The 15,152-nt window shown below is 51.1% G+C and overlaps 1 protein-coding gene across 1 annotated transcript in view; it reads left to right on the top strand.

The window, feature by feature from the left end:
* Positions 1-8,239: 8,239 nt before the first annotated feature.
* RXRA (retinoid X receptor alpha) overlaps positions 8,240-15,152 on the top strand; it is a 71,035-nt gene continuing 64,122 nt past the window's right edge. The window contains exon 1 of the mRNA XM_065418718.1: positions 8,240-8,464. Within this exon, the coding sequence (XP_065274790.1) occupies positions 8,255-8,464 (210 nt within the window). The 5' untranslated portion in view covers positions 8,240-8,254. The remainder of the gene's footprint in view (positions 8,465-15,152) is intronic.

Below are 15,152 nucleotides of genomic sequence, written 5' to 3'. Positions count from 1 at the left end.
TGATTTTCCCAGGACAGAACTTTGCTGCTGGAAATGGTTATGCCAAGGGCCTGATAACATCTGTGTTAATCTAGAGTGGACTCTTGTTGGGTTTTTTGCTTTATTTAAAAAAAAAAAAAAAAGAAAGAATGAAAGAAAGAAAAAGCAAATGTGAATTCAGTGCTGATGAAACATTGCAGACTGACGTTCTTGGAGATCGCCATTTCATAGACTTTAAGGTCACAAGGGACCATCATGATCATCTAGTCTGACCTCCTGCACAACGCAGGCCACAGAACCTCATCCACCCACTCCTGTAATAGACCCATAACCTCTGGCTGAGTTACTGACGTTCTCAAATCAGGGACTGCAAGTTACAGAGAATTCACCATTGACACTAGTTTAAACTTGCAAGTGACCCGTGCCCCATCCCGCAGAGGAAGGAGAAAAGCCGCCCAAGGTCTCTGCCAATCTGACCTCAGGGAAAAATTCCTTCCCGCCCTCAAATATGGCGATCAGTTAGACCCTGAGCATGTGGGCAAGATTCACCAGCCAGACCTTGTATTTTTGCACAGAGCATGTACAGTGAAAGGCAATGACAATCCAACCTCCCTGTCAATGTACCTTAACCCAAGCGTGGAGAGAGCCCTTGCAGGGGTGAATAAGCCCAGTCTCAATGCTCTATTCAGTCCTTGGTCTTTTGGCTGAGAGTGCAAACAAAGGGGGCAATTAGTGTTGTGGTTTTTGTATGACACGGGCACTGCTCTGTTGGGGCTGGACTAAGACCCCCCCAAATCCATTTCACACGGGTCAATGAGCAGAGGTCAGTCTCTACCGACCTAGACTGGGTTCCTAACCGGTGACTTGGGGGCATAAGCCTTGTTACCGAGCCCTTGAGCTGCTCAGTTCTTATCGCACCTGTAAGAATCAAGATCCCGCAGTCTCCTATGAGATCAGAGGTTTATTGATCCTGGTGAGGGAGTGGCGATTGTGTGGTGTTAATAAACCACTGTGAAAAATACACCTGACACCTACACAAAAGCGTGTGCACGAGAGCTGGCTGGGAACTGGGAAGGGAAATTAATTGAAAGTTTCCTTTCTCTTTTTTATTGTTTTAATGAAAATTCCATTCGCGGTGACATTTTATTGATCACCCCCTATTTAAACACCTCTTTAAGACTCACAGTGAGACAGCACGAGGCAAGACAGCAATATTTGGATTGGGATTTTAAGCACCCAAAGTTCAAGGGCTGTTTGGTTTCAGGGGTTGAGTCTTTCCTGTTATGAATAGAGAGGCCTTCTGAAAAATTCAGATCTGGTTCAGATTTGAGGGAGCGTGGTTTTCTCTGCTAAACACACGTGAGCACAAATGCACAAAACACACGTGTGCACATGTCCCCAAAAGTACACAAACCCACAACACATGCACACAAGAACCAAATCTATCCACGCATAAGCAAACAACGGCCATGTATGTACACATACACAATACACTTGCACTCAAACATGCACATACAACACATGTGTGCAGAAACATACCCAAACAATGCACAGGCATGCATACATGTGCACAAACCCACACAGTCGTGCACTCGCACTTACGTTTCTTGTCCACACAAAAGATTTGTCTTCATTTTCTTTGTGTCTAGATGATTTTCTCCAGACCTGCCCCAGAAAACACGCCCAGTTCCTCACTGGATGCCTGGGAATGTGTCTGCTTGGAAAGCAATGTGTAAACAGGATGAGTAATAGAAGCCGGTTCAGGAGAGTGAGTGTGTGTGGTGGCCAGGGAGGGGGGATGTTTTGCTTTTGGTTCTAATTTTACTGAAAGGTAGCCGTGTGTTTTGGGAAAGGCGCTTGGACAGCAGGCTGGGGCCAGCAAGCTCTTTGTTTTCTGCTGTTAGAGTTTGCTGGATGTGGGCTGATCTCCAGTAACCTGCCCATGACCTTCTCCACTTTGTGCATTTGCCTTAAATATTCAGGGCCTTGTTTTAAAAGGAAAGACCCTCCCTGCCCCTCACCCAGCTTCCTTTCCTTCGCTCTCCTTTCAGTTCACCGGCCTTTTCTTTTCTGCTGCGCACTGCTTAGGAGCTGATACAGCCTGGATCCTCAGCTCCATCTCTCCAACCTAGCATTCTGGGTGGTATCAACCAAAGCGGGTCTTGTCCATTCCTGGCTCTTTTGGGGCCTGCCTGGGGGTGCTCAAACTGCTTGATCACAGTTTCTTGCCATCCTGCCCATGATGCTCCTCTGTTTATAGAATCATAGAATATCAGGGTTGGAAGGGACTTCAGGAGGTCATCTAGTCCAACCCCCTGCTCAAAGCAGGACCAATTCCCAACTAAATCATCCCAGCCAGGACTTTGTCATCCAGCTAGAGCCCAGGGAAGGGCAGAGTAAGCTTCCTCTATGCTGGCCTACCCAGGTGCCTTATAGACTCATAGACTCATAGACTTTAAGGTCAGAAGGGACCATTATGATCATCTAGTCTGACCTCCCGCATGATGCAGGCCACAAAATCTGACCCACCCACTCCTCGAATAATTCTCTCCCATGACTCAGCTGTTGAAGTCCCCAAATCATGATTTAAAGACTTTAAGTCGCAGAGAATCCTCCAGCAAGCGACCCCTGCCCCATGCTGCGGAGGAAGGCGAAAAACCTCCAGGGCCTCTGCCAATCTACCCTGGAGGAAAATTCCTTCCCGACCCCAAATATGGCGATCAGCAGAACCCCGAGCATGCGTGCAAGATTCTCCAGCCAGACCCACATTGACCATTGATACTAATTACAAGCGATGGCACGTTATTGACTTATGGACTAAAATCACATTATCCCATCAAACCATCCCCTCCATAAACTTATCAAGCTTAATCTTAAAGCCAGAGAGGTCTTTTGCCTTAGCCCTGCCCTGGCGGGAGGGATGCTCTCTAAGGCTGAGAGAGGAGCTCAGTCCGCACCCTCTGCCAAAGCATCAATCACCACAGGTTAGCCTGACTGATGGACAGATTAATCGGTGTCCAGCCAAGTTGGATCGACAGACAGAGAGCTAGCCATGGCTGTGATAAGTAGTGTCACTGCGGTAGTGTTTTTTGCCGTGTGGAGACTCGTCCACTGGGGAACAGGGCTGAGGCCCACCAAACTCATTTCACATGGGGGCTCGCAGGGGTACGGAGGGGGAAGTAGAGGGAGGGGGAGATGGGCCTCACCCTGACAGGAATCCTCTGGCTGGCTCTTTGGTGTAACCGTCAGAGTGGCTCATAAGGCTGGAAATGGGGAAACCTGTGGGATGCTTATAGGGGGCTGTCCTGGCTGGAACGTCTTGTGAGATGTGTAGGCTAGAGTGGAAGGTGGTGTGTGGAGGTGGCTGGGAAGAACACCCCAGTCAGACTCATCCCGAGTACCCACCACATAACAGAGGACCTGGGCGCCTCGTGGCAGGAAGCATCTCTGCTCCACTGCTGAGGGATTCTGTTGTTCTACCCCTGCTCCCTTTTGCATTCAAGCCGTTCATTGTGCCTCTCATCCGGTTCTTTTATTAGCTCCTTTCCCGCTATGCCCTTAGCAGTGCTCTGGAGGTATACATTACTGGACCAGTGCCTCTGGGAGTCAAGCGGGTTGAGCCCATAGGAGGAAATGGAGCAGCCTGCATTCCATCCCGGAGCGTGCCGGGAGTTAGAAGAGCGGACTAGAGCAGTAGTGTTTTTCCGTTGCTAAGTCAGTGTGAGCCTCTGTCTAGCCAAACCCCGGTGAGGTGGATTTGTATTGTTATCTCTGCTGTACAGATGGGAAAACTGAGGCCTGGTCTACACATTGACAGCGCTCAGGGGTTGTGAAAAAAAATTCACACACCGAAGTCCATAGCTGTGCCGACCTAGTCCCCGGTATAGACGCAGCTAGGCTGATGGAAGAATGCTTCCACCAAGCTAGCTACCATCGCTCGAGGAAGTGGAGTTCCTACAGCAATGAAAAAAACCATCTGTCGCTATAGGAAGCATCTACACTACAGCAACACAGCTCCAGGTCCGTAACTGTGCCATTGTAGGGTCGACAGGGCCTGGGGTTCAGAGGAGTGAAGTGATTTGCTTAAGATCGCTGTCCCCTGTGTGGAGAGCATAATACAGTGGCAGAGTCAGGAGACCTGAGTCCCAGGCCCGTGTTGTATAACACAGGACCATCTTTCCTCTGAGCTGTTTCTGAACCAAGTGGCAGAGCAAGACAGCCTTCCCTTGATCCACGTTAAATGCCTGTAACAAATTCTGACAGCATAAGAAACTTGCCTGGGTTCATGCTTTGCTGCAAACACGTCACTCCGCCCAGATTCCACAGAAGGGTTGCCAAGGTTCCCAGTCTTGGGGCCAGTTGGTGATTTTGCACCAAACCCCTGGAAAACCTACAGTGTCAAATGCAAACCTGGAACTCGGGTGGAAGTTGGGGGGCATGAGGCCCTCCATGGGCTGCATCCAAATGAAAAGAAACCCTGACACTCACCCAGTTCATCCCAAATTCGGATGGTGGAGCATGGGTGATGACAAGGAGGGGATTTTATGCCAGGAACTTCCATGCATCAGACACTCGGCGTGGTCTTGTTTTCTCCACTAGCTCAGGGCATTCAGGAATCAAGCATTAGTGTGCATCTGGGACCCGTGCTGCTGTAGGCCAGGCATGGGTGTGCAGGGTCAGATCACTTGTGCCACGTGCTGCATCCTACACGCTGCATCCTACACCTTCTCCCAGTTGAGAGGAGTCCAGGCTGGACTTTCCACAGCCACCTGTCCCACGGTGTCACAGCAACCAGCAGGAAAAGAAACCTCCACGGAAGATGTTGAAACTTCAGCTGCAGCGCAGGGTTTTGGAGCCTAATCCCTTCCCACTTTTGTGTTCGAGCCCCCTGGGAGCCAGTTTCTGCCCTTGTCTGGGAGGTTTAAGAATTATCTCCTCAGGGAGGGAGCCTCTTTCTTCACACTTGTAATCCTGTTATGTCTACAACTTCGCTGCCTGCCAGACACAATGGGAACCTGCCTACAAGGGATTACAAGATGGGATCGGAGCGCTCAGCGCTGAGAGGACACAGCAGCCCTTTGTCTGGCTTGTTGCTTGGCTTGAGAGGGCCTTGCTGCATGATGCCCCATTGTGATGCCACTTCAGGCAGAGAGATTCCCTAAGCAAGCTTCCGTGTCCTACCTTCATAGAGCCGGCCTAGAAACAGGCCCTGGTAACTGGTCAGCCAGGCAGCCAATGAGACTTCTTGTGGCAGTGTCAGCATCTGAATTTATCAGGTTGCCCAAACAGGCCTACAGGGGCCAGTTTGACTAGTGGTTAGAGCACAGGCTTGGTACTCAGGACTCCAGGGTGTCTGTTCTTGACCCTGCAGCTGACTTGACATGCGAACTTTGGGGAAAAAAGTCACCTCTCTAGCTCTGTTTCCCCCGCTGAAAACAGAGATAATATTTCCCTGCCTGCAGTGAATATCGTAAGACCGAATGAATGAATGAATGAATGAATGGGCAATGGTGAAAGATTTTCAGATGAGAGTTGCCGTAGAAACACGAAGTATATTTCTTTGTGTCTGCAAAAACTTGTATTCTATTACTCAGAAATCCCCCGGCACTATATTGACATGGCATTCTGTTTATTACGGGTCAGAGGGCTTGCTCTCTGCTCTCTGGTGTTATTGAGATCACATTCAGGCCCAGCAGATGGTCTAGTGGTCTGAGTGGGGGACTGCCTCTTTTCTTAGATGGGCGTACATCAGCAGTACCTCTGAAGCCAGTGGAGTGACAGTGCTGTGACATGGGTGGAAGAGAAGAATCCGCCTCGGGAGTCAGCTGCTGGGTTCTCCTCCAGCCCAGCTGTGCAGCTCTTGGGCAAATCACAAAAGACAGTGTTTCCAGAAGCGTCCACTAATTTGGGGGCTCCAAAAAATGGAGACACCCCAAATCAGTGGCCACTTTTGCAAATTTGAACCTTCCTGTCTCTGGGCCTCAGATTCTGCAGCGATAAAACTGGGACAACAAAGGTGGGGCCAGGCCTGGATTAACCAATGTGCACTCAGTGGACTTGCACAGGGCCCCCATCTCAGGGGGGCCCCCGACCACTGGCTGGGGGTGACCGGGCAGCCTGGCACATATGGTCACAGCACCACTCAGGTTTGGCTTGGGTCATATAACCGGGGGCAGAGGAGAGGAGAGGAGAGGGAGGCCAAATTTGAGTGAAGATGGGGGCCCCCCAATTTCCATAGTGCAGAGGGCCTCAAAATTCTTTAATCCAGCACTGGGAGACGATTGTAGATGCAATCACACATGTCTAGGCCAGAGAGATCAATCACATGGACTCAGGCTTGGGGTTTCTTCTTAACTCCTCTCCCTCACCCTCAAGCCATTCTAAATGGGGACAGTCTGAGCTGCTTCCCCGGCAGCCAAACACCCTGTCATGCGATTTCTCACCACAGCCTTTGGAAAGCACCATTAAGAGCCCTTCTCTTCCTTGGTTGGGGTTGTTTCTCAGGCAGCGTGACAGGATGAGGAGGAAATGTGCCAGGAATGGCTCCGTCTCCTCTCCATAGAGTTGGAGTCTATTTTTAAACATCCCTCCACTCCCCCGGGACTGCAGAGCTGTTGGGGGTGTGGGGACGCTGCTCACAGAAAACTCCCAAGCAAAGTTGAATTCCAGTTCAAAGTCCTGAAAGAGCATGGAGCGATCCAGGGAAATGAAAGCCATGCATAGGACCCTGGGCATCCTGTGCTCACTGGGGTACGTGAGCAAACAAACGCTCCACCCCACAAACACGTACCATGCAAACACAACTCCCCTGTCACACACACTTCCACCCCACAAACACAAACAGACAGCTCTCCTATCACACACATACACTTGCACCCCACAAACACGTACCATGCAAACACAACTCCCCTGTCACACACACTTCCACCCCACAAACACACAACTCCCCTATCACACACACACATACACACACATACATACATACACACACACTTGCACCCCACAAACACGTATCATGCAAACACACAACTCCCCTGTCACACACACTTCCGCCCCACAAACACAAACCTCTCCTATTACACACACTTCTGCCCCACAAACATACCATGCAAACACACAGATCCCTATCTCACTCACATACACACACGCACCCCTCCTCTGCATACGCTCGTGCCACACAAACCCACACTTTCCCTCTTATGAACACAAACCATACCACCATCCCATATGGACACAAACACAACCCCCCCGCCACACACGGATACATAAACACACAACCCTCCCAAAATACCACACAAATAGCCCACATATAGAGTGGCACCAAAGTACATCCCTCATTCATGGACACACAACCTGCCTTGATTAATAGTGTAATTATTGGGGTGGTGCCTAGAGGCCCCATTGAGCTATTGCCCACACACAATGGAAAGTTGATCTCAGCCCCAAAGAGCTTGTGTAACACCAATAGACCCCGGTCATCGGCGGACGGGATTGAACCTGGGATCTCTGGAGCTAAATGCATGAGCCTCTACTGCATGAGCTAAAAGCCACTTGGCTCTTAGCTAAGGCTGTGGCAGACTCATTAATCTCTAAGTGGTCTCAGTGCCACTAGAGGGGACAGAGCACCATACCCAGGAGGTGTGTGTGTTACACTTACAATTAGGAAACAGCAGGTGGATATAGGGTGACCAGACGTCCCGATAAAATCGGGACCGTCCCAATATTTAGGTGTTTGTCCTGCGTCCCGTCCGATCTTTGTCCCGATATTTCACTCCGCCAGCAGCACTTCTCCCCCCTCCCCCCCCGCTCCGCCGTGTGTCCCGATATTTGCTTCCTCTCATTGGTCACCCTAGGTGGATACAAGAAACAGCCAAGGGCAGCGCAAGGTAACAGTGAGGCAATCGGAATAGGTGTTATAAGCAGTGGCCTCCACACACCAGCTGCCTCGCCGTTGTCAAAGGTTTTGAGCCCATCACCTGTGGGAGGGGAGCTCTAAGGACAGGTTTAAGGACAATGATCTAGTGGCCGTTCAGATTTTCACGGGGATGGCCTGGAAGATAGCACAAAGGCGTCTGAGGGAAAGTTGGAGGATGGGCATCGTTAGCGGAACGCAGGTGGGGGCCGGCTCGTTAAGCATGCAGCATGATTACTCAGGAGAGATCCCCTCAGAATGCCACAGACGGGGTTTTAAACCACAACATTTCCTTTTTGTTTTACAGATTTTTCTACTCAAGTCAATTCCACGTCCCTGAACTCTCCGACTGGCCGGGGGCCTATGGCCGCACCTTCCCTCCATCCATCCCTGGGGCCAGGCATTGGTTCCTCGCTGGGCTCTCCGGGTCAGCTCCATTCGCCCATCAGCACTCTGAGCTCCCCCATCAATGGCATGGGCCCGCCTTTCTCTGTCATCAGCTCCCCCATGGGGCCTCACTCAATGTCCGTCCCTTCAACCCCCAGCCTTGGATTCGGAACCGGCAGCCCACAGGTGAGCGGGGAGGAGAGAGCTGGGAGCTGTGGGGAGGAGGAGAAGGGTTTTTCATTTCCCAAACAGTGGGAAATGAAAAGCATCTTATCCACATGGATTATGAAAAAGTAGCGATGAGCCCAAATCAAGGCCCCGGACCGGAACAGCCGGTGAGGCCTTCTGATTCCAGATCCAGTTCTGAACTACACAGATGGGATCCCTCCAGATCCAGACACCTCCAAACATGAGCAAGGTTCCCTGCATGGTGCACCCGGACTCATGGAATTCTGCGGGGCGGTGGCTCAGTACAATCAGGGTTGGGAGCTTGGCTTTATAAACCTTGTGCTTGATTCTCCTCTTGCTTACACTAGCCTCAGCCTGGTGTACCACTGTGGATCCCAGGGGCATACTCCCGGGTTGCACCTGTGTATGTGAGAAGAGAGTCAGCCTCCGTCATTAGTGAAAGATGTCACCCGAAAGGGACATTGTCAGGCTGTTTGGCTGGGCTGCGATGGGGACAGAGTCACTCGGCCATCTAAAAAAACAGTCCTGGTCAACAGCAAAAATCCACCTGAAAAGCCGAATGACAAGTACAGCCGGTGCCTCTCCTAGGAGCAGGGCTGGTGCAAGCACATTTGGTGCCCTTTGCAAAGCTAATTGATTGATGTCAGTGGAGCCGTCCCTGCTAGACACGGGTGTCGCTGAGAGCAGAATGGGACAACTGGATTCAAGGGCTTCCATCCTGGGATGAGCCAGGAACAGAATGGGAGACAGGGCCAGCTGGGGACCTGCCCTGCTCCTGGCATACATTGGAGCAGCCTTGAGGCTGTTTTACCACCTGTGCTCGTGCTGGGGCAGTCCCATCCTGTAGCTGAGAAGAGCCAGAACTATCATACGCCCCCATGCTGGGTATAGGGCCATTCTGGTGGCCCAGGGCCCCCCCAGGAGACTTTTCTGTATAGCCGCTGTATACTGCTCCCTCTTGTCTCCCAGGCTGAATGTGTTCCCCTTCTCTTCACTGGTGGAGGGAAGTGCTGGGGTTTGCTGACTGAAGATTATGTAAAAATCTCCAGCTATAAAGAGATAAGCCCCTTTTTAAAAATAGCAAGAGCTGGGAGAGCCGCCCCTAGGCCCTGCCACCTGTTGCTGGCTGACTGCATATTACGTTGAGCAAAAGGGCAGATTAAGGAGTTGGCTACCACCTGCCGCTCGCTGCTGGTTTATTTATTTCACAGCCTCTCTGGGAGTCAAACACCTGCCGGCACCTTTATTTTTATATCAGCCTGATTTATTTTCTAGGGATAACCACTTCCTTTGCTGGGAATGGGGGGAGCGGCCTTTTGTGCAGGCCTGAGATGGAGCTACAAAGACTGGGACCCTCTGCCCTCCAGCCCATTCATCACCCTCAGGATTCCATCTTTGTGCCCCAGAGGACAGCGTAGGGGTGCGGGGATAGACAAGAGTCCCTCTTTGGAGCCTGTCCTAAATCAGCCCGAGTCTGCTGGAGTTCTGTCAGCACCGACCGTCCCAATGTGAGAGGCGGTGCCAGAGGGGATGGAAACCTCGTCCATATCCATGGGTTTGGTGCCGGGTGGGTCGGTGCCACTGGTGTAAATAGCTATAGCTACGTAGTGAGAAATTCATCCCTGCCCAGGTGCGGGTGCGTGGACAGAAGGAGAACAGCATGTGTCTGTTCAGGGGCTGCCAAAACGGGCAGCCAAAACGGCTGCTCTGATTTATGGACCCTATGGGGCTTCTCAGGGTTGCAGAATTGCCAGAGCACATGCCATATCCCCTGCCCCTGCTCCGAGTCCTCCTCCACTCTGCCAACCCCAGAACCCACGTCTCCTGGCTCCCAGTCCGGTGCTCTGTCCACTAGGTGAATCCATACATATGCCTATCCCTAGCACGGTGTCAACACTGAGCACCTTGGGTAGACAGGCTGCCTTCCACCTTAAGGCCAGGAAGAGAGAACTGAAACAACACTTCACAACTATCTGTGGCATGAAGCCAGGGCAGTGGGAGACACGTAACAATGCGAGTGTGTGAGCAGCGAGCGGGAGAGAGTGAGAGGTTGGGATGGGAAGGGGCGACGTCGCCAGAGTTTCAATGACACGCCGCGGTTATTTTAGGAAGCAGAGATGCACGAGACAGAGGAACTGAAACGAGAAGCCACAGAACAGAAAAGGGGAACTGAGAGCGCATCAGATGGCGCTTAGCAGAGCCCAAGCATTTACAGTGGCTCTAGACCCTGACGGTGTACCAAGAGTGCCTGTCATTTGCTCAAGGCCTGTCTTAAATGGTTTTCCTGGAGGAGACAGTTAAGATATTTTCAGTCTAATGGCTTTTGCCATCTGTCCCCTGCCTGTGAGCATTAGATCCCCGTCATTGTTAGGGGCAGAAGACCCTACCTGAGCCTGCAGTGAGTTGGGAGGGAGGCAGTCCGCATCATCACAGCACGGAGGAGGGCAGGCAGGCAGGAGAGGAACGCGATTTCCCTTTGTCGTCGTACCAGTCCGCAAAGCGCCGGGGTTAATGAAGCGTGTCCCCCGCGTTGCAGAGTGGAGATGGCACTGATGGAAGGTGGTTTGAATCAGATGGCAGATGCCACTTGCCATCAGACTACGCCTCGTTAGAGCTGGAAACCTAGCAGAGCAGAAGGACACCAGGAGGATGAGGTGTGCCGGGCGAAGAGCCGCGAAGCCACATGCCTCCCAGCCCCGCTCGCTCTCCTTTGCAAAGTTTGTTTTGTTCTCTCTCCCATGGAACATTCTGTCCCTGATGAACATATGCTGGTGCCCATAAGCTTTGTGGATGGGGCTAAAGAAAGGCCAGGGGTTGGGCCAGCAAGGGTCTTCCCCAGACTTTCTGTAGTGCTGGACTGGGCCAGGACAAAATGTTTCAGGAGGAAGGGAAATGGCATTTAGGGCAAACAGGACTGTAGCTTCCAGCTGCATCCAGAGGCCTCTCTGATTTCTTTGGGGAACTTGAGGAGCTGGTAGCACTTGGCTTAAGAGCTAGGCATAGTGCAGGCAGGGGTCATGCTAGTTTCCCATGCAGCACAGCTTTGCCAGTACCCCTCCCTCTCCCCTTTAGCTCCCTCTGCTATTCCTGTCCTGTTGATGCACCTCACTTCTAATCTGCACTTCAGTTTCGGCCGGCTATTCCAGTTCTGGGGCCCCCTGCACAGCTCTACTGATCTGGCCTGCAACATTCCCTATTGTCCCGCTCGTGAAAGATCCAGAAATAAAAGGGAGTGAGCAAGTCAGTCCTGCTGGAGCCCCAAATGCCCTATGTGTCACTCCAGTATTCTAGTGGGTAGCAGTGCTATGCCTCATGCTGACTGGAGTCTGTCATCCAGGGATCCCAAACTGCTTTTCAGACATTCCAGCCTCGGAGAGCATCCTCCTCTGAGGTAGGTACCATCACCTCTATTTTAGCAGCGGGCAAACAGAGCACCGGGAGGCCAAGAAGTCTGCCGCAGGCCACGCAGAGCAAGATTTCAGAAGATCCCAGGGCAAGATTAGTGAAAGGGCTCTCTCTTGCACGCACACGTGTGTGCATATGACATCAAAAGGGCTCAGCATCCAGCCGTTTCCATGGTGACATCCAATGTGTTGAATTCTCATGAAAATCCGGTCCGATAGTGAGTCCCTGGCAGTGCCAGGAATTGAACCCAGGAGTCCTGATAAACAGATCAGGACTTAGCTCTTTTTAAAAAATTTATGGGATTGTCATTTTTTTATTGACAACCCCAGGAATCTCTGAAGAATATATACGAGAAAGAAAGAAAGAAAGAAAGAAAGAAAGAAAGAAAGAAAGAAAATTACATTTGAGTATATTTCATAATCCCTTCTTCTGCTCACTTCAGTGCCATTCACAGGACCCAGATGCAAAGCTGGAGAAGCAGCAGCAGCCTGTAGGACTGCGGCAGACCCCCCCCCCCCCCAGGCATTTCTTGTAGCAGCTCGGCAGATGCCTGGGGGAAACCAGGAGAGATCAGACACAGAGTTAGGCTGTGGCTACTCTCTCAAAGCTGCCTCATTCCTTCAGACACGATTGATTCTTTTCAAGGACATCTGTGGACTCTGTGGCGGTTTTTAGACCTGGCTGCTACCAGGCCCCAACAGAGAGGACCCGGATCCCCAGAGCTTAAAACAAGGTCAACAGTAGAGAGAAGAAGGGAACGCAGGAGTCCTGATGCTCAGTAACTTGTTCCAATTGCTAGGCAATGCTGCCCACTTCCACTGTGAGCTAACTCAAAGCACTTCCTTGTCGTCGGCTCTGTGGCCCTCCATTGTGCTCACTGAGCTGAGTTTGTGCTCACCAAAAGCAGAACTAGGTTCCATATGGTGATGAGGGTGAAGCTTTGGGCCAGGCTGGCTGGTTTTCTCACTACCCCAGCTTCAGGTTTTTGCTCTGCAGCCTTAAACCCAAGAGGAAGGAGCAGTAGGCGCCGGGGCAGAGTGTGGGAACCAAGAGGTGCACGTGTAGCCTGCCTGTGGTTTTGGGCAGCCGCTGAAAGAGGAAACGGAGGTGGTTCCCATTCCCATGTGCTGACTCAGCAGCTAGTTGGGGCTTCTGCTGATTCATGGGGGAACACTCCCTGTATCAGTTTTGGGTCCCAGCCCCTAGGGGACAGGCAAGCGAAGAACCAGGGACTGCTGACCCCAGCCATGTGCCAAGGGGGACAATGGTGCTTTCCACTGGATCTGCCCTTTATATCAGCCTTCCCTTCCCTGCATATATTAAGTCCCCTTGCCCTCTGCAGTCACACTGTGCCAGCCCCCCAGAAATGCTCGGTCTGATAGTGCTAGTCTCTCTCACCCATTGAAGTCAGAAGGACCTTTGGTTTCTCCATGGAGTGAGTGATTAGCTCAAAGTAGGGGAACACTGGGATCAACTGGTGACTTCTCCCCTGCTTGTCGAAGGTGCCTGCTGCCCAGCAGTCCAAGTGGGGCCTGCTGTCTGGATTTTCTTCACTGCTCCTGGAGGTCCATAGAGCCAGAAACATCTTTGATCACCTTCGACTGCACCATTCTTCTCCAGGGCAGACCTAGCAACAGCAATTCTTGCTTTGGAACCTGCAGCCTGGACCACTGCAGTGGGCTCCCATCTGGGCCTGATTCTAAAGGTCACGCCAGAAGCTGCAGCAGGAAGTGGTGTCTCTTAGACAGGATGAATGTGAATGCTGTACACCAGAGCTCCTTTGGTATGTTGGTTGCCACTCAAATTCTGGTCCATTCCTCATCTTCAAAGCCCGGTATGGGCTTGGGACTGACTATCTCAGTGAGAACTTGTTTGTCCGCTCCCCATAACACACCAGAACATTTTGACTGAGGGGCACAGGTTTGAATCTGCACTGATCAGAGCTGGGGAATTACTTCTACAGGAGACCAGCTTTCACCCATTCCCTGTAGGGAGCTCTACAAGATGCACTTGTTAAATCTGGAGTTGTGTCAGCCCCTTCCCCCCCCCAAAAAAAACAAAAAAAACCCCAACAACTGTGTTTGTTGTAGGCCACTCAACAAGCATTGGAGCAACCTGAGCACTGGAGAAAGGCAACTAACTGGGAGAGTGAAGAAAACAGGCAGCTGATGTTCTTTGACCTTATTAGGGTACCCAGATGTTGTGGTGATGGGTGCTGTCGAAAGATGTTTAATAATCATCAGCTGCATTTTGCAATCAGACCTATTTTCCTATAAGGTGCTGAAGCAAACTGTTGGGTCTGATTGTTCCTAAATCTTACGAAGATTCAAAGTGTGGATCCTTATCTAATTCATAGGTTTTAAGGCTGGAAGGGACCATTATGATCATCTAATCTCATCTTCCAAATAAACCAGGCCATGGAATTTCACCAAGTGGCTCCTTCATCAAGTCCATAACTTCTGGCTGAGCTAGAGCCAGAAAGGCATCCAGTCTTAATTTAAAAATGTCAAGCGATGGAGAACCCAACCTGTCCTCAAGTAAAATCAGCTCAAAGCCCATGGCGAGCATTTAACAGAAGGATCCAGGGAAACACATTTTTTAGTCCTGAGATCCAAGCCTGCTTTACTCCTCCTTTCCTCTCCCCCATTTTGGAATAAAAATTCAGTACTGTGTATTTTGGGGCTTAGTGTACTAGTAAGAAAGGGGAGATCACAAATATTCTGGGCACACTAAAGCCGAGACTCCCAGAAAATGAATCTTGCACTCAGTAGCATTTCTGTGTTTCAAATTTCCTCCCTCCCCCGTCTCTCAAGGACAGCTGCCAACAGGACAGTTTGAACAGAACAGAGAAGAGATTTTCAAGCACCCTTGTGTTCCTAGATTTGTACAGGAAACGTGCCAGTCAGCTGAAAGGGAACAGTGGAGTGGTTCAGCAGAAGTCTTAACGGAGACAGGATGGGGAAGAGGGGATGATCGATCAATAGAGGAGACCACATCAGCTGATTCAGGAGGAGTGTCGGAGGCGGGCAAGACGGGAAATGCAGATTTTGCCATGGGCATTTGAGGAACCAAAAGTGCAGGGTCATTCATGAGAAGGGGACTGAATATTGTAGAGCATGGCCAACATGTGAATGAGCACCATTGCCCTCCACTGGAGGTAATCAGAATAACTCGGCTGTATGTGATAGGCCCTATGCTTCTGCCAGCTAATGGAAACTCCTCTTTAGCCCCAGTGGCAAGGACCTGTGGCTTCGGAGCAGCAGGCCCTGACTTCTACCCC

The sequence above is a fragment of the Emys orbicularis genome, chromosome 18 (assembly GCF_028017835.1).
Source record: "Emys orbicularis isolate rEmyOrb1 chromosome 18, rEmyOrb1.hap1, whole genome shotgun sequence".
NCBI lineage: Eukaryota > Metazoa > Chordata > Testudines > Emydidae > Emys > Emys orbicularis.
This window is presented reverse-complemented; position numbering and strand designations above follow the sequence as displayed.